General features: G+C 35.0%; 2 protein-coding genes across 8 annotated transcripts in view; one reads left to right on the forward strand and one right to left on the reverse strand.

Annotated features, from left to right (window-relative positions):
• LOC131948692 (zinc finger protein aebp2) overlaps positions 1 to 2,652 on the reverse strand; it is a 43,082-nt gene extending 40,430 nt beyond the window's left edge. For 2 of the 7 annotated variants that reach the window (XR_009388056.1, XM_059310356.1), the window contains exon 1: positions 2,346 to 2,639. Coding sequence is in view for 3 of the 7 variants with exons in the window: in XM_059310352.1 (XP_059166335.1) it covers positions 2,346 to 2,638 (293 nt within the window). In the remaining 4 variants the exon portion in view is untranslated. Of the gene's footprint in view, positions 1 to 2,345 lie in introns of all 7 variants that reach the window. The other 5 variants (XM_059310349.1, XM_059310352.1, XM_059310355.1 and 2 more) reach the window with 4 other exon arrangements.
• Positions 2,653 to 2,736: 84 nt separating this feature from the next.
• LOC131948706 (uncharacterized) lies at positions 2,737 to 17,777 on the forward strand. The gene is made up of 19 exons (XM_059310374.1): positions 2,737 to 2,885; positions 6,498 to 6,841; positions 7,150 to 7,218; positions 7,897 to 7,971; positions 8,118 to 8,235; positions 8,314 to 8,429; positions 9,781 to 9,979; positions 10,134 to 10,212; positions 10,392 to 10,579; positions 10,701 to 10,777; positions 10,946 to 11,088; positions 11,219 to 11,526; positions 12,288 to 12,402; positions 13,074 to 13,224; positions 13,377 to 13,521; positions 14,314 to 14,444; positions 15,494 to 15,665; positions 15,844 to 15,984; positions 16,117 to 17,777. The coding sequence occupies exons 2-19, from the start codon at positions 6,570 to 6,572 to the stop codon at positions 16,543 to 16,545; spliced, it is 2,928 nt and encodes a 975-aa protein (XP_059166357.1). The 5' UTR covers positions 2,737 to 2,885; positions 6,498 to 6,569; the 3' UTR covers positions 16,546 to 17,777.
• The last annotated feature ends 1,177 nt before the right edge of the window (positions 17,778 to 18,954 follow it).

Here is an 18,954-nt window from a genome sequence, read left to right on the forward strand (position 1 = left end):
GATAGAAATACAATTCTAACCTGCTAAAAAGTAAAAATTCAGCCATCTGATGTTAGCAATGTAATTTTTAAAATGGTACTGTACTTATTACCCCTAAGGGGCAATACAGCCGACTCAGCCCCCACCTGTTTCTAACCAACCATAAAACTTCAAATCTCTTTGTAGGTAACAGGAATAAATGTTCTTAGGTCTCAGCCAATCTGGGGTGGTATGTTATGTAATTTATGACCCTCATGGTCCAGCAGGGAAGTAAACAGACACATTAATACCACTGCTCCCCCCTTACAATTTCTTACCCCCATGATACCCAGCCCCCACCAGTTTCTGGCCCACCATTAAACTTCATCTCTTTGTAGGTAACATGGATTACAGTTACAGATCTAAGACAATCTGGGGTGGCATGTTATGTAATATATGACCTTCATGGTCTAGCAGGGTGGAGACCAAAGAGGAATGAGTACCACTGCTCTCCCCTCACAATTTCTCACCTCCATGATAGCCAGACCCCACCTGTATCAAACCCACCATAAAACTTCATCTCTTTGTAGGTAACATGGACTAAGTTCTTAGATCTCAGCCAACCAGAGATAGCATATCCTTATGTAATGTATGGCCCTCAGGGTCCAGCAAGGAGAAAAAATGGGAAACTAGTACCACTGCTCTCCCCTCACAATTTCTCACCCCCATGATACCCAGACCCCACCTGTATCAAACCCACCATAAAACTTCATCTCTTTGTAGGTAACATGGACTAAGTTCTTAGATCTCAGCCAACCAGAGATAGCATCTCCTTATGTAATTTATGGCCCTCAGGGTCCAGCAAGGAGAACAAAGGGGAAACCAGTACCACTGCTCTCCCCTCAACATTTCTCACCTCCATGTCATGTTATGTAATGAATAGCACACATGGCTTATCAGGGGAAAGCATTAAGGCAGATTAGTTAGTACCACCCCTTTTTACATACAAGAATGTTAACTCTGGACAGCTACACACTAGTATACTAGCTACACACTAGGCATACTAATGTGCCTACTGTAAACTACTAGACTTTAGGCCCTATGTACACCTGCAATTGTATCAATTGTAGACTGGGCCCATTGGGGCCTAGTGATAGCTAGTATCAGTTTAAGTGTGTGTACACAGCATTAACTATTTTGGGGTTAGAAATTAATTATTTTTATTGCGGAGTTAGTCTAAACTAGGAGATAATACTTATTGCCCCACTGCCCGGCTCCTTTCACCCCAAATGCTGATTTTGGGGGTATGACAATAAATGTTCAATTAAACCCATTTAAAGTATATTTAACAGACTTTGTTATTATATTTATATTGTGTAAGATATGTTAAAATAATTTTGCCATATTTTCAATACTAAAAAATTCTTAGATTAGTAGAAATCTTTAAAAATGTACAGGTGCTAAAAAGTGTGGCTCTTAACGCCCTCCTTTACCCTATTGACCAAAATATGAATTATTTTTTTCAGAAAGAAATGTGCTAACATTTTGTTTTTTAAATTAAACGGGGGGGGGGGTCGTTGGCTGAGGTGTGGTGTCATTTGGTGGGGGGGGGGGTGGATTTCGAGAAGATGTGATGGTGGGAGAGGTATCATACAAAAATGTGTGCGTTCATTTTAACTCATTTATATAAATATTATTAATAATATGACTCCTAATCCAGGTTCTAATATCGAGTCTAGAATCTAGAAGTAGATATCGATTAGGCCTATTGACTATTAATTAATATTGAGGATACCGATAGATTTAAAGTTTAAAGTTAATGCAGCCTTAGCGCCTAGCTCTAGATTTAATATTAATCTAGATTTTCTAGATTGATCTAGAGATCTATTCTAGATTCTAGATTAGATCTAGAAAAATAGGAATTCTTATACGTTCAATGTTCGATTTAGAAAATTTAGATCTAGAGAATCTAAGTTATGATTTAATTTTTTATTTAACCGAGTTTAACCCTTTTTCTGTATTTCAAGATCTAATCTAGATTCTAGATCTAGCTAGAGTCTAGATCTATGTTGTCTAGCTAGAATCTAGATATTACTCTAGAGATCTAGGAATCGAAGATCTAAAATCTAGATATTCTAGACCAATAGATCTAGATTCTCTAGATCTATATCTAGATTCTAGACTAGAATCTAGATTAGAATTTTAAAAATTCTGACCAGACGACACCGGCCGCCAGTCATAAGTCAAGCGCGCAGCGCCGAAAAAATTCTTTAAAATGTTTTTAAAAATAAATGTTAGAATAGATCTAGAATCTAAATCTAGATTTAATAAAAAGAATAGAAGTTTAAGTTTTTCTAAAGATAGTTGCATTATCTAGATTATGTTACCTTATTACTGAAACATCAGAAACTATTTCATTTGGATTTCTAATTGGTCTTGATCGTAGAGAGGGGATTGATGGTTTTGCGAAGACCGCAGTTGTTGCTCCTACTCGCACAAAGTCATCTTTTTTGGAGTCCATTTCTGCACTTAAATTAAGCAATTCTTTGTTACTATTTTCAAGAAATGAGCAATGTTGAATGACATTATTTTTGCAAAGTTTTGAAATTTCATAATTTACTTTTTCCGACGAACATTTCTTATCCAACAACCCACTCTCCACGCACCCGACAGCCGCCATAATGGCAACCACCATTCCCTTGTGATGTCATGAGATAATGTGTAGTTTCCCCTTTTCTAGAAATCTTTGTGACGTTTTATGAGGGTTTCCCCATGCAAACAAACATGGCTTCCTACCAGATCTGTGTGAATGCACAAGAGTCGCAATTTGAATTCCAATTGCTTTGTTAAAAAGACTGGAATTTTAAAATAGCTTATCATAATTATATCATTAGTATGAGCAGTGGGAGTAGTAGTCTAAAAGAAAGGTTGGATGATTATAGAGGTCTAGATACCGGTGTCCGATAATGGAATCTTCTTTAAAAAAGGGCTGTTGCCTGTTGTTGGGACTGGTGGGTTGTAAAAGACTAGACTAAAGACTCACTAAAGAGTGAAGTACCAGTTTGAGTAACTAAGAGCAACCTAACACCCCTTTTATAAAGAAGATTCCATTCGGATACCGGTATAAACATTCTCCCGAAAGGTTGATCTATGTAATCATTGTAATGTCACAATGTGCCCTAAGGGGGCCCAAGTAAATATTAAATATTAATTATAATTAACTAAATCAAATAAAACAATGGTAATCTATCATTTTTGGTAAGTAAAATCGCCCGCGACTAGTAATGTGAAAAACAGGTGACTCCTTAAATTTTAATAATTATTTCACTTCTTGAGGAGGATTTAGCCTATGTTTTTTAAAATACAAAAATGTTTCCTTGTTTCATTTGATTTATGTACCTGTTTTTAAACAATTGAATTAAAACTTTTCAGTAATAAATGAAGACTAGCGATGTTTCCAACAGATGCAACCATGCTCATTTACTATAGCAGCCACCTTGTTTAAGTTTTATTTTTATAAAGTTATAGCGCTAGATTCTTGCTCGCAAACACTGCTGTTTAAAGTTAATTTTTGGCCTATATTGATATATTTAGTAGCTTTTCTTACTAAATCTAGAATTTACCCAAATTTCAAATTAAACATGACTACTGAATGATAGACATCCATATTTAATCCATTAGGGACTAATTTTGAAGTTTTTAGTTCGTTTTAAACTAAATTACTTAATTTAATATTTATTGACACTCACTGCCATGGACAACACATCTCTCCATGACAACTCTTCTTACCCCTGAAGGCACTTGAAGCTAAAGAGAACCACAAATGCGGTTAGACTTTTTAAGTGGCCATGTACCCAGAGTTCCCCACTAGTGATCATCAAATAGCAGTCACGTGGTCAAAAAAATAAAAAAAATTTGGTTGTCATTTTTGGCCACTCTTATAAAAAAAAGGGTTGACTATATTTGATTTATTTTTTCATAGACTGATAAAACTAATAATGCTTTAGTAGGGAAATCAATTTTGTAATAGGGAAATCTATATTTAAAAAGTTCTAGTATTTTTGATGAAACCAACTTTTAAATTTAGCCTTCATTCTCCAACGCAAATTTTAAAATGCTTTTCTGGCATATATAGCCCTGCCACCTATAGCTTGTTGTTATAACGTGAAAGTCCCGCCATTTTGCGCGTGGTAAACATTTTAAAAACTAACTAGTAGAAGGTCTCTGGAATTTGGCCGAAAAATCGTCGGAAGTCAAGCGTCCGGTCCGGGCGCCATATTGTTGTTAGCAACCGGCCACGCCTCCGGGTTAGCGAGAAATACTAATATTTAGCCATTGATTTAGGTTTATTATCCATTTATCTATAATATTTGACACAAACATATCACAATATACTTCTATTAAAGCCTTGACAATGAGGTAACGTTTTCGCACATTAATAGCCACGGCGATTTTACGTACCCAAAACGATAGATTACCAATAATATTAATATGTGTACCGTGATTCACTGATTGTGTCTATACAACAGTACTGTACAGTACTCAGTAGTCATGTTGATGTTGTGTTGTTTGTAGAATGTACACTACAGTAATATAAGATCTAGATCTAGTAGTTAAGTGTAGGGCCGTGCCCTTGCCGTAGTCACTGTGTCAGTGAAGTAGGTAGACTACTACTGCTACTGCCAGACCAGTACTAGTAACTTAAGTAAGAGTAAATCTAGATCTAGTAGTAGGCAGTTCGGTTCACGGCTACCGGGTTTGTTTGTTTATGTTATCTCACTGCGCAAGCTCTTGAAGCGATTTACTAGATGGCAGTGCGGTTTCGTTTTCATTAAGGGGTAGAAGGATAAAACCAATGATTTTGAAGCCATCGTAAATTTTTGTAATCGGAATTACCTGTTTCTAATTAAGTCTGTTAATCAAGAATAGTATTGTGTACTTTTGACCTATTTTTTTATATATATCCCAAGAGGCACTTTAGTAAAAGTAGCTCTTTTTATTCTTGTGTTAACGTGAACTTAAAATTAAATAATTTCTAAACTACGCTTCTAATGTTAACCAGTGTATGATTAAGCAACGGTTCAGAGTCTTAGCTTTCTATACATGACAAAGTCTGGGAATAATTCTCAGGTCCATACTTGTGGTCACGTATGCCAGAAATATGACCCCCCCCCCCTATATTGCCATTTTATTATAATCTTTTTGCCAAAAACAAAACGCGGGAAAATGTGTGCAGCACCAAATTCCAATCATTTGGCTAGATTTATTAGTTATATCGCATCATTAGTGATAACAGTATAGCTATAACTATAACACATTAATAAGCAATAGAAAATTTAATAAGCAAAATAGCATTTAACATGAACAAAAATCAATCAATCTGTTTGTAAATGCTCTGTAATATTAAAAAAACTATGCTAAATAAAATGTGGTTTTTACAGTGCTTCCAGTGTATTTTTACGGCTAAACAATTCAGGAATAATAACCGAGGCTAACTATTACTAACTTTGTAAAATTACTAATCAAAATTATTTAGGTAGAAGTATTTTAAAGTTTTAAGTAAAGTCAAGTTGAATGCAAAGGAAATTAATAATAATTTATAGAGTAGGTAATACGCATTCATAGTGTGTAGTGTAATTTCACGATATAGCATCAGTAATCATCTGGAAATTTTTCTTGAGTTTCATAAATATTAATGACTGTAAACCATAGTTTATTCAACTGTTAAAATATAGACTACATAAAGTCGAATGTACAAAATCATTTTAAGTTTAATCAACATAAGGAAACAGGAATAAAATTAATGTGCAGAAAATTAGCAACAATAAGTAGATCTAAATATAAATAATTTAGTAAATTGTTGTATTTATTGGGTTTTTAAGAAGCACAGAAATAAAAACTTGAAAAAGATTTGTGTTGTGATTGTTAATAAAGAATGACTACTAAAATCGTAAAAACGTAGGCCTATAGAACAATGTTTCACAAAAATTGATTTGCAGCAATAATTAGCTTTAACACTTACATTGATTAGTAATGATTAGCAAAACAGTATTTACCATGCAAATAAAATATTAGAATTAGATCTACAAGTTTAGATCTAAATTTAAACGTTGATCTAGTTAGTACCCTAACTAGAACTAGATAAGATCTAATTTTGTTGTATGTTTGGGGCATGTAAATTTGACTGTGCATAGAATATTACTTAACTTAAGAGTAAACTATAATCTAGAAAAATCTAGATCTAGTGGGATCAGCCCTATAACCAGCTGTCTTTCATAATTTCTTAATCAAATAACCCCACTATGGCTGTGTAACATAATTTATGGTATTTAACTTAGCCTAGTCTTGTAAACTTCCATTGGCTAAAGATTCATTACTCAAATTACTCAGTATTTTATACTGATCACCGTTCAATGTGTCTAGAATATAAAAAGTCATCAAAAAATTAACTGAAATAATCAAAACTTTGCAAATTGGTTTGATCAGACTGTGTCTTGGATTTCTTAGTGTAAACATTAATTCTTTAGCTCTATTTTCAGACTCTGCTGACTTGCAATGTTCTCACCTCTGAAGCTGTGCAAGCAGTAGAGAAAGCCAACTCTTTTAGCACAATGATGGAAACATTTCTGGAAGATGCAGAGAACTCTCTCCATCACAGATCTAATGCCCAAAATGGGTCCTGCTCATCTGATGACTCTGAAGATCCAATGGATGATCCATTTCTTTATGACCAGTTCCTCCCTGACCCAGACTGGGCCAAAGCTGACAGAGAGGATGTTAAGTCTAAGAACTTGGTGGACCCTGGTGGATTTCGCTACAACAAGCGTGTATTTGTCACAAGCTTGCCAGCATTATTGCTGGTTCTTGCACTCGGGGGAGAAACGTGAGTTCATACACTACTAAATATAAGTTGCTTTTTGTGCCATTGTTAAGTATGACCTTTGGTTTTGTTACTTTCAGTCTTGTTCTCATAGCTGCCATTGGAACTGCTTTACTAAATTGACTAAATGTACTGTTTATTATATTTTTTGTTTCAGTCTTGTTCTCATAGCTGCCATTGGAACTGCTTTACTAAATGTACTAAATGTACTGTTTATTATATGTTTTGTTTCAGTCTTGTTCTCATAGCTGCCATTGGAACTGCTTTACTAAATTGACTAAATGTACTGTTTATTATATTTTTTGTTTCAGTCTTGTTCTCATAGCTGCCATTGGAACTGCTTTACTTGCTATAATGTCACAGCTTGGAGATAGCAGACGGTAAAGTTGTTGTTTTGTTGTTTCAAAATAATTGTTCATGAAATTATTGTATTCATTAGTTCTCAAAATGTGACACATACATTTATAGATCACTAGCGTGCCCGTCCCAGAGCGTTGCCACGGTGTTAAAAAAAATCCCAGGATAGCTCGGGACAAATAATACTCTGCCCAGGGCACCAAATTAAAACTTGTGGGGCGCCTGCGAACGCGTCTGATTCAATTTAGTTAACGACTAAATGCCCCATCTTATTCATAGTCTATCACACTGTTTAAAACAAATGTAGGCACCATAGCACTCACGGTAAAGATTGGGTGCCAAATCGTATCCTGCCTGGCCGCCTGTACGAAATTAAATTTTTCGCCCCAAAAACCTTCTCTAAAGTATTCTTATCAACTCCCCAAAGTTTGATGGCAATCAGATAAACAGTGTCAAACCGCAATCAACTTTTATTTTTATATACCGTATGTGGAGGGAAAAAAATCCGCCAGCCCTGCGAATTGGAATTTTTTTCCGCAGAAACCTCCCCATGAGTATTCTCAACAACTTCCAAAAGTTTCATAGCGATCGGATGAAAGGTGTAGTAATGCATAAAAGACAGACAAACAAACAAACATACATACATTGCTTTTTATATATATAGATTACTTTAATGAGAGACTTGCTTAATTTTTTCACAGATGTGTCATCACTTTTGTGATCATCTTTATACCTAGTCATACTTATATACTTGCTTCAGTTATCCCCCTTTTGTGGTATGTCTGTTTTTTTATTTTTAACTTTGATGGTATGAAATAAAAATAGATAAATTGTCTATATTTATTGTATTTTTTTATCAAAATTGTGCTATTAATTCTGTCAATTAAGAAGCCCAAACGTAACTGAGGACTTGGTATTTCAGGTTGTCAGGGTGGCATTTTGTTTTAATTGCTCTGGTGAATCTTTGTGTGATCCTTACTGCTGGATGGGTTTTACTGCAGTTCAAAGCTTTCAGAATGGAGGAGCCATCATTAGCAACTGTGAGTTGGATTAATTTCAGAAGTATTCCTTCATGTCTTGTTCTATTAATTATTTTATGGACATTTTTTTTTTTGCAGATAATTGAGCAGTTCTTGTTCACGGTTTATCCCTTAGTTTGCACAGGGCTGGTATGCTGGACACTGGGCACTGTGATTTCTTTATCTGTTATACCAACTGTATTTTCTTGTATTTGGTAAGTCTGTAAATAAGTTTACAAATTTCTTGATTCAATTAAATGTAATGTTGGAACAGTACCATACACATGCAGGTCTTATATAAATGCCTTGCTGGGTTAAGACTGAAAATATTTGAATGTGTCTAGGTATTGTCTCTCATATTTTCAGGTTTGTCCTCCAACTAGACATGGCAATCTTTGAATGTCTCTAGTACTTGTCTCTCATATTTTCAGGTTTGTCCATCTCTGACTAGACATGGCAATCTTTGAATGTCTCTAGTACTTGTCCTATCATATTTTCAGGTTTTTCCTCCAACTAGACATGGCAATCTTTGAATGTCTCTAGTACTTGTCTCTCATATTTAAGGTTTATCCTTCTCCAACTAGACATGGCAATCTTTGAATGTCTCTAGTACTTGTCTCTCATATTTTCAGGTTTGTCCTCCAACTAGACATGGCAATCTTTGAATGTCTCTAGTACTTGTCTCTCATATTTTCAGGTTTGTCCATCTCTGACTAGACATGGCAATCTTTGAATGTCTCTAGTACTTGTCTCTCATATTTTCAGGTTTGTCCTCCAACTAGACATGGCAATCTTTGAATGTCTCTAGTACTTGTCTCTCATATTTTCAGGTTTATCCTTCTCCAACTAGACATGACAATCTTTGAATGTCTCTAGTACTTGTCTCTCATATTTTCAGGTTTGTCCTCCAACTAGACATGGCAATCTTTGAATGTCTCTAGTACTTGTCTCTCATATTTTCAGGTTTGTCCATCTCTGACTAGACATGGCAATCTTTGAATGTCTCTAGTACTTGTCTCTCATATTTTCAGGTTTGTCCTCCAACTAGACATGGCAATCTTTGAATGTCTCTAGTACTTGTCTCTCATATTTTCAGGTTTGTCCTTTCCCAACTAGACATGGCAATCTTTGAATGTCTCTAGTACTTGTCCCATCATATTTTCAGGTTTGTCCTCCAACTAGACATGGCAATCTTTGAATGTCTCTAGTACTTGTCTCTCATATTTAAGGTTTATCCTTCTCCAACTAGACATGACAATCTTTGAATGTCTCTAGTACTTGTCTCTCATATTTTCAGGTTTGTCCATCTCTGACTAGACATGGCAATCTTTGAATGTCTCTAGTACTTGTCTCTCATATTTTCAGGTTTGTCCTCCAACTAGACATGGCAATCTTTGAATGTCTCTAGTACTTGTCTCTCATATTTTCAGGTTTGTCCTTCTCCAACTAGACATGGCAATCTTTGAATGTCTCTAGTACTTGTCTCTCATATTTTCAGGTTTGTCCTTCTCCAACTAGACATGGCAATCTTTGAATGTCTCTAGTACTTGTCTCTCATATTTTCAGGTTTGTCCTTCTCCAGCTGTACCTGGTTCCCACCCTGTCATCTTTCAAATCCCAGAGTTCCCCAGATGAAAGCCTGGATGTTGTACAGAGTTGGCTGGTGGCTGCCACTGTGGCTACATTTGTTTTACTTGGTCCCCTGCTGCATGTACTGCTCTCTCTGCTGCCTTCAGATGCCCCAAGTATTTCTTCCTTATTTTTTGTAAGTTTGATTTTGTAGATATGGATTTAAGCGTAATTTGGTGAGCATCAGTAAAAATGTCAAATATTTTTGATCATGTATTATTTCCTAAGAATTTGTATGAGTTAAGTTTTCAATTGTTCCATTAAAGCAGGAAATATTTTTATATTTACAGGTTCACCTTTTGTTTATATTATCACTGACCCTGTTCTTGTCAACTTTGCTTAGCATTAGACAAATATTTGAAGTTCTAGGTAGGTTTTCTAAACTAAATGACTCATGTTTTGGTGTGCACAATTTTAAATGCCCCTAATGTTTTTAGGGGTTTTTGAAATAATTATTTGAATTTTAGCTTTCTAGAAAGTATAGGGGGAAAAGAATGGTATATATATATTTGATGGACTGTAAAAAAAAAAGACAATTGTTTCCCCAGGCCTTCCGTATATGACAGCTATCTATGTAAGGTGGGGAAGTGGCTTCCTGTGTACAGCCTTGTCCTACCCTGTGCTCCATGCCTATGGATTGGACTCACATTTTTTACCCCTCTTGCCTGTGGCCATTGCAATCTTTGCAGCTCTTGGTGTGGTCCTGGCTTTCAAGAAGAGAAGGGTTGTCATGGCAGTGAGTAGATCTCTTGAGCAAACTTAGCACAAAATTGATGCACAAGTGCCATGCACACATAACCTTTTTAAAATGTTATCAGATTTTTTTTTAAAATCTCAATATTTTTTGTATCATTTAGGTGCTGGCTGTAGTGCTGGTTACTAGTTTGATAGCTCTCTTTATTTTGTGGATTCAAAGAATGCCTCACAATTTGCAGTATCCTTACAATGATTGGCTTACCATGCACTAAATTGTTATTTATTAGTTATTTTACTTAAATAACTCACTTTCTAGTATAAGTCTGTGAACAATGATCATATTGAATTTCATTCAGGTTTTAAAAAAACCATTTCAATGCCCTTTTGTTATATCCTTAATTAAAAGACAATATTTCATGGGCATATTCCCTCTCAATTCCTTCTACTTTATGATATGTGTCAATTTTTTGCTCTGCCTTCTGTGCTTGTGGATGGCATCAATCAATGCTAAAGAAATGTTGGGAGCCTTGTTAATTTTACAAGCTGCTGGTATGCTTACTTTCTGTACATTCAATAATCTTGTAGTATGCTAAATAATAGTTTTCTAATAATCAACTTAAGCTGGTATAGTATTTATGTTTGTAATAATAATTTTGATTGTGGTTTATAATTTGCCCAGTCCTGACCGTGTGTGAAGTTTCCTTACACAACTCCAACTTCTACTCAACCACCAAGCTCCAGATGACAGCCATCACTGCCTGCTACACCGTACATCGCCTGCAAGTCTCAGATAAAATTGTCAAGCAATCCGCTATCATAGCGTCTGCTGTCCACTCAGCCAAGTCACTGGCCAGTGTGTCCTCCTTGGTCCTGGATGGGGACAGCAGGGACATCACTTTTCTTGAGATGGCTGCTCTAGGATTCATGACCTATGCACTTCTCTCCGTTTTTGTTTATGGATCATTGGGGGAGAAGTCTGGGCTGCAGGTAGATTCAACAGAATATTTTGGTGGGTGTAGAAAGTTGGGGAAGAAGTCTGGGCTGCAGGTAGATTCAACAGAATATTTTGGTGGGTGTAGAAAGTTGGGGAAGAAGTCTGGGCTGCAGGTAGATTCAACAGAATATTTTGGTGGGTGTAGAAAGTTGGGGAAGAAGTCTGGGCTGCAGGTAGATTCAACAGAATATTTTGGTGGGTGTAGAAAGTTGGGGGAGAAGTCTGGGCTGCAGGTAGATTCAACAGAATATTTTGGTGGGTGTAGAAAGTTGGGGAAGAAGTCTGGGCTGCAGGTAGATTCAACAGAATATTTTGGTGGGTGTAGAAAGTTGGGGGAGAAGTCTGGGCTGCAGGTAGATTCAACAGAATATTTTGGTGGGTGTAGAAAGTTGGGGAAGAAGTCTGGGCTGCAGGTAGATTCAACAGAATATTTTGGTGGGTGTAGAAAGTTGGGGAAGAAGTCTGGGCTGCAGGTAGATTCAACAGAATATTTTGGTGGGTGTAGAAAGTTGGGGGAGAAGTCTGGGCTGCAGGTAGATTCAACACAATATTTTGGTGGGTGTAGAAAGTTGGGGAAGAAGTCTGGGCTGCAGGTAGATTCAACAGAATATTTTGGCTACTGTTGAAAGTTTTCACTCAAATAAATTATGATTGAATTGTGTTATAATAAAGGAAACTAGCTTAATAAATTAACTTATTGTTGCAGCTTATTTTTTTAAATGAGCTAATGAATGAATGTTGATGTTTTTTGTAGGTGACTAAAGAAATGTTTTTACTCCTTGCTGCCCTTGCTGTGAACAGTCACCATTTCTTGCTGCCATTGTCTATCCTGTTGTTTCAAGGTTCAACATCCTTCACAAATGTTGTAGGTTAGTTGTTTTTCTCTTCATTTTTAATTAGGTAACCAGTATAAAGGAATAGTAGTAATTTTAAAAACTAGTCATTAACTGTAGTTATAATTAGACCTTTGTCCTAAATTACTTCATTTATGACTTGGCCAAAATCAAACCAATACAATGGTTCTTACAGTCTTGCTATTCAAGCTCTGTTCGGTTATAAACACTTGTCTAAATTTATATAGACTCCAAAAACCTTAACAACAAAGAGCACAACTTATTAACTTATTTATCTCTTTTTATCTAACTATGATTGTTTTACTTTTTAGCCCTAGAACGTTTAATTTTAAACAAATCAAACTATTTAGCTTAACAAATTTAAGGCATTACTTACAATAACTAACAACCCTATTATATAAAAGCCCATGCACGCACTTCTCTCTCCCCTTGTGTTCATCTGTGACACTTTCAAGGCAACAATATCTGATTTTTTACAAGTATATGTTGACCTTTAATATACATAGTTTTGTTGAGACAAATATGCTGGTTATACTGAATGTGTACATGTAATGTTATTTAAACACAGTAGTAAAATAGTAAAATAAAAGACACATTTGAATTTAAAAGTTAGCTTTGTTTTTGCCCCAAAATAAGCTTTTATGAATAGAAAATTATAGATTTGTTTTCTTTTTCTTTCCACTCAGGCCTATGGTGTCTGTTAGGGGGTGGGCTGGTTCTCCTGTACAGTCAAGCAATATTTTCAGTTCATTCAATCCAAATTCTCAAAGTTGCCCTGGGCCTGGGCATCATGGGAGTCTGCATCATGATAGTCCACCCACAGCTCTCATTCAGTTTGTAAGTGTGCTACTCTAGAACAAAGCACTTTTAGCTGGAATATAGCTTTTGTACTTTTAAATACATACCACTACACTTGTACAATAAATATACAGTTTTAAGTTCATGTATAGTATAACAAAGATGTGACATGTTTTGACTTACTTTTTCAGCTACTCACTGTTTCAATGGGCTGAGATCATCAACTTCTTTTCCCTGTTTGCTATATTATCATTGAGAATCAACCTGTCCCCCACGTCTGTTGTACTGGCTGCTTTTCTTTTTTCTGTCTGCCCTGGTATCAGAGTGTGTATTTATGTAAGTAAATTACATCTGGAATCAGATATAATTATTGAGTGTTTTTAATTTGAAGTTACACCTCTCAGCATTGTCTAACAAGGGGTTATGGCTAAATATTAGGTGTTTTGAAGACCGTAACGACGCTCCCAGCATCCGATAAAATTTTCTCTATTTAATTAGTTGTTTTTCAAAATCCAAGTTTTAAATCGTAAATCTAGGTCATGTTAACGCTAGAGAGGCTATTTTTCATTGTATATACTTCTTGTAGTTTTCTCTTTAGGTTGATTTTGTATTTTAAAGAATTTTTTTGTGTAAAACCATTAGCTAAACGGCCTTTTTTAACACTGCGGAATGTCGTTCAGCGGCCACGTCTAAACGATTACGTCGCCGCATTATACTATTAACCAAAAATAAAAACAACCAAAATTAAAGTATTTATACTAAAACTAAAATGGACGTACTTTTGTTATCTATGAATAAGAACTGATAAAAAGTAATTCTAATCATTAATTTTCTTGGCAGAAGCGTATTTTTTGCCCAAAAAAAATCAACTCTTTATTTTTTCTTCTTTAAATCTAAGTAATTATCTTTCTTCAATAAATAATTACTTAAAATTTATATCAGTGTGTAGGGCATTCAATTGTTTATATCAATAATGTGCGGGATTTAAATCAATGGGTAAAAAGATATGGGTCATTTAGCCGAGGGGTACTGAAAATAATTACGGGCTTAACGAGTTAATGTACTGTAAAAATTAAAAAAACCTTTCTAGAAATGTAAAATGTCATGCTTATTTGATTCTTCTTTCAGCTTTGGTCTCAGATCTATGTGTATCACACATTGCTATGTGTGATTGATTGTGGGGCTCTCCTTATATTAATATTTGTTTGTATCTTCATCACTGAGATGAGTTATGCCTCTGACAGGATCATGAAGTATAGGTTAGTTCCCTTTGGTATCCTAATATATAAAAGCCTATGTGGGCACCTCTCTCTCTCTCTCTGTCAGCAGCATTTTTGAGGCTATATGATCAGTATGTTCAGCGATGTATGGAGAACTATATGATACCGACTGATGGATGTTTTAAATAAAAGAAGGAAAATAAAAATAAATGCATATTTGTATGTAGAAACATATTTTTAATTATGCAACCGGAAAAGTGTTTATTGTTTTGACAAGAATGCTAAAACAATGATGTCACATGTTAAAACTACGGAAAGTACACAAAACTAATGCCGTCATCTAATGAAATGAACTATTAATAAAAATTTGATTTAGATCTATAAATCTACTTATCAAGATGTACGCTATGAAATGTATACAATTTTTTTGGCCAAAGGTAATATAATTTACTTTTTAAAAAAAACAGAATAATTTAAGTCTCTTAATCAGTGTGTGCATTTAATATGGTGTTATATTGTTGTTTACTAATAATGTATATAACTTGGTTTTTATAATAGGTATTGGTAGTCTATGTTATTTTAAATGTGTCGGATTTTTAGCAATTTAATTATTTCTTTGCTTTGTCTCTAATATCGTTCAACATGTTGTAAAGCACATAGCGTTTTGACCAATAACTATTTTATAAAATATTTTTCTCAAACAAGTATAACATTAAAAATATATAGGCCTATATAAATTATAATTACCCATGCCTAGTTTGTAGTATAGGTTAGCTCCCTTGGCCTTATGCAACCTGCTTACTTAATTTGGACATCTATTACACATTGTTAAAAGCCTCCAATAATAAATGTATGCTAAATACATAGCTTGTAGATCTAGCCATCTGAGAAATGAAGGAATCACATGCAATATCTACCTATTAGTATCATATACCATTAAGATTCCCCTTTGCTGTTGTTGTTTGCATCATATAACATAGCCATCTATTTCTACTCAATACTCCATGCATGTTGCTACCTACTTGTACATGCCATCCCATAAATACAGAACAATGTCTCCTTACAATTGTACCATTTGACACTTCCAGTATTGTTGCTGCTCTCTCCTGCTCTGTGGGTCTGCTTGTGGTGGACCAGCTTTTCTTGTACACAACATCTGTGCAACCACCCATGTCAGTCTTTGAACTGCCATCTTGGAAAGCTTTTCTTGCCACTAGTCTTGTCATTGCTGTGACACTAAAACTTGTGCAGACTACCAAGGTAATGAACCCTAAGAAAAAGTTTTCATTTGCAAAATATTTCTTACAAGAGAAAATTGCCAATAAAAGTCAAATTAGTTCCACATACATGTACTATCTAATAGAGTAAGTTATAAATGAATGTTGTTTATCTGACAGAGCAAATTTTAAATCTAAATGGTGTTTTAATATTTCCACAGGGTCCTGACAAGCTTCCCACCACAGCACTGAATGAGAGCAGTAAAATGACTCTTCCATTGTTAGCAAACATCATCACTGTGGTATCATTTCTGGTAGCTTGTACACAGGGACCTGCTGATTCAACCCTGCATGATCTCTGGGTATGTCCAACTAGAATTTGGGCTTGATATCTTGACCATCAAGCTCAATAACTGAATTAGGGTTGAAAATAGGGTTTGATAAGTCTACATTGACCATGAATGTAACAACTAACAGCTGAATTTTCTCTCTAGTGCTGTGCATCTACGGTCATCCTAGGCTGCCTACATCAAGATGAGAAGTTTTTGCCTCGGCTAAGTGGGGACAAACAGGCCACACCGACCATCATGACATCCATCGCAATTCTAGTCATCACAACACTGATGAGATCCAGACTTTGGTCATTTGATTCTGCATACATTATATTTGGAGGCATGGTAGAGATTGTGCTGGTTCTTCTGATAGCGCCAGTTTTTTATGTGGCCTGGTATATTTTGTGGAAAGGTCAAGTAGCCATGGAGCCTGTGGTTGTGTTTTTAACTCCATACAGCTTTCTACTCATCTTGTTATCCACCACTTACACAGCTTGGATATTGGCACTGTCCTGCCTGTCTGTTGGATTCTGGATGATGATGTACAAACTCCCTATGGTGCCATACACTACAGAATATGATCGCCACTGATACATTTTCTTATAGGAATATGTTTTCTCTCTGGCTTTTATTATGTCTAGACAATCTTTAAAAAAGAATGTCTATCAAATTTATTACCTGATCATCATCATCATCACTCCTTTATGGCCCCTGGGGAGCAAAGGGCTGCAACCACACATCTCCAGCGGACTTGGTTTTGGGCTGCTCCTCTGATCTGTGCCCATGAGAGCCCAGCTGTTTTTGCCTCTTCCTCAACCGTTCTCTTCCATGTTTTCTTTGATAGAATGTAATAAAACGTGAGAACTTGTGTTGAATGTACCTTGATTACATGTGACCTCAGCAGAGAGTGTGAGGAGTGTGGTGTTGATCATGTACTTTCATGAACTTCCACTGTCCTGTTACATCTTGGCATTCATTAAATATTCATATTCACCTAGCAATAAGACTGCCAGTAAAATTTGTGTCAATTACTTGACATTTGTTTATTACTTGTCTTTTGAATTGGTTATGTCTGATTTTAAAATTTTGACTTGAAGACAAGATGTATGTGATATGATATTATAATAATGTCAAAATAAGACATTCAGTTTTTGTAGTGCAACGCAGTTAATGCCAGTTACGTTTGATTTATATGAAAATACATAGGGGCAAGTTTTTAAATGCTGTGCATAGGCAATTTACAAAAAAAAAAACGAAAATTAATCTTTATTATTTAGGGTTTTATTGTGTATAATTTTATTATATAATTTACATTTCATAACTGTAAGCGCTTGTCTAATTTAAGCAGTTCACAAAATGTTTGTAAAAGCAATGTTAGAATTTTATTGTAGGTGTGTGGATTTGAAGGTAGTTGTATGTGTGTAGATGATAATGTTGTATGTATATGTCAGAATGTTGGGTATGTGATAGAATGTTGTATGCATGTTAGAATGTTGTGTGGGTTTGTGGAACAGAAGATTGTGTGTTGATGTTTCACTACTTGCAATAGTCAGCACTTACTTGGATTAAATGTTTATGTATCCAGTTTGTAATTCTTGTTTTAGTGTCCACACTTGTAATTTATGTTTTTATTTACCAACAATTGATATCAAAATCCCATTTTTGAAGATATTATGAGATGTGCAAGCATGAAATAAAGATCATCTACTAAACTAACTGTTGATTGTGTTTGAAAAAAAAATGTATTTAAAGTAATAGCTCAAAGCAAAATTGAATTACTTTAAAAACCCTTCCTACTACCACAGTGGTCAGAATGTTGTTAATCAGTTGATTAAAATTAACATAATTTAATACAAAGAAATGGTAAACAAAACATGAATTAAATTTTTTTAAACCTGGAGTTTAGAATAAAGTGTAAAGCAAAAAAAAGGTAATCTATCGTTTTAGTTTTAGCGTAATCAATTCGGCTGGAGTAGCAATGTAGTTGTTTTCATATACATAGGCTGGAGTGGGGTTTTTCCTTAAAAATTCCACCTTATAAAAATTCTATTGACTGACAATAATCATGAGTTCTAGAATTATTGTGAGATGTAACTTTTATAGAAAGCTAGGTTTTTTTTTTGTGTAGAGCTACTACTAGATCTAATGACTAATGTAAATGTTTATTTAAATAATAGTTGGAGCTTATAATTTATTGTTTGTTTGCTATTTCCATTTTATATGATTCAGTCGTTAATGGCGTCCAGTTTTATGACCTCTATTCACTTCATACCATTTCATATTTCTTACACACCCTTCCCTAGTAAAACATCGTCTCAAAAGCCACGTACTACACCCGTTAAGTGTGTGTTGTCGTTTATGGTAGATCCCCATCAGAGTTTCAACTAGACATTTCTTCAGGCGAGCTCTGCCCCCCCCCCCCCCCCCCGAACGAAATGGATTTTGTGTAGAAAATATATACTTTTACCAGTCAATAATAATCATTAAAAAAGTTTTAAAAAACCCACGTTTTCTGATTGAACTAAAAAGTAGAAAATAAATACTATACATCACAATAATGCAAGCGATCACTCTACTATAAGCTATCAAAAACGTGGGGCGCCGAAGTAAAAGTTATATTACTATTGATTAGATAATACTATTGACTTTTATTAGGGAGCTTATAGAGAGTCAACAGTATAAGAAACTGTAAGAAAATCACGGCGCCCCACGTTTTTGATCGCTTATAGTAGAGTGATCGCTTGCATTATTGTGATGTATAGTATTTATTTTCTACTTTTTAGTTCAATCAGAAAACGTGGTTTTTTAAAAACTTTTTTAATGATTATTATTTTCTACTTTTTAGTCTTTGTCTGTTTGTTTGCATTAAAATCTTGCTATCGATTTTATCTTTTCACTTTTTTTTTTGGGTAAACGAAGACAACTCGTAAAAAGACAACTCGTAAAAAGACAACTCGTAAAAAACACGTTGTGTGAATACGTTACTGACTAGAACACATA

Source organism: Physella acuta, unplaced genomic scaffold (assembly GCF_028476545.2).
Source record: "Physella acuta isolate Inbredline_101_S28 unplaced genomic scaffold, ASM2847654v3 ptg000658l, whole genome shotgun sequence".
In the NCBI taxonomy this organism is placed as follows: domain Eukaryota; kingdom Metazoa; phylum Mollusca; class Gastropoda; family Physidae; genus Physella; species Physella acuta.

Bases quoted from the DNA above. Each gene is read 5' to 3' on its own strand.
- LOC131948706 (XM_059310374.1), top strand. From the start codon at position 6,570: ATGATGGAAACATTTCTGGAAGATGCAGAGAACTCTCTCCATCACAGA. The intron at 10,778-10,945 runs GTATCCTTACAA...CTTAATTAAAAG, and splicing joins AGAATGCCTCACAATTTGCA to ACAATATTTCATGGGCATAT. The intron at 11,089-11,218 runs GTATGCTTACTT...TAATTTGCCCAG, and splicing joins GTTAATTTTACAAGCTGCTG to TCCTGACCGTGTGTGAAGTT.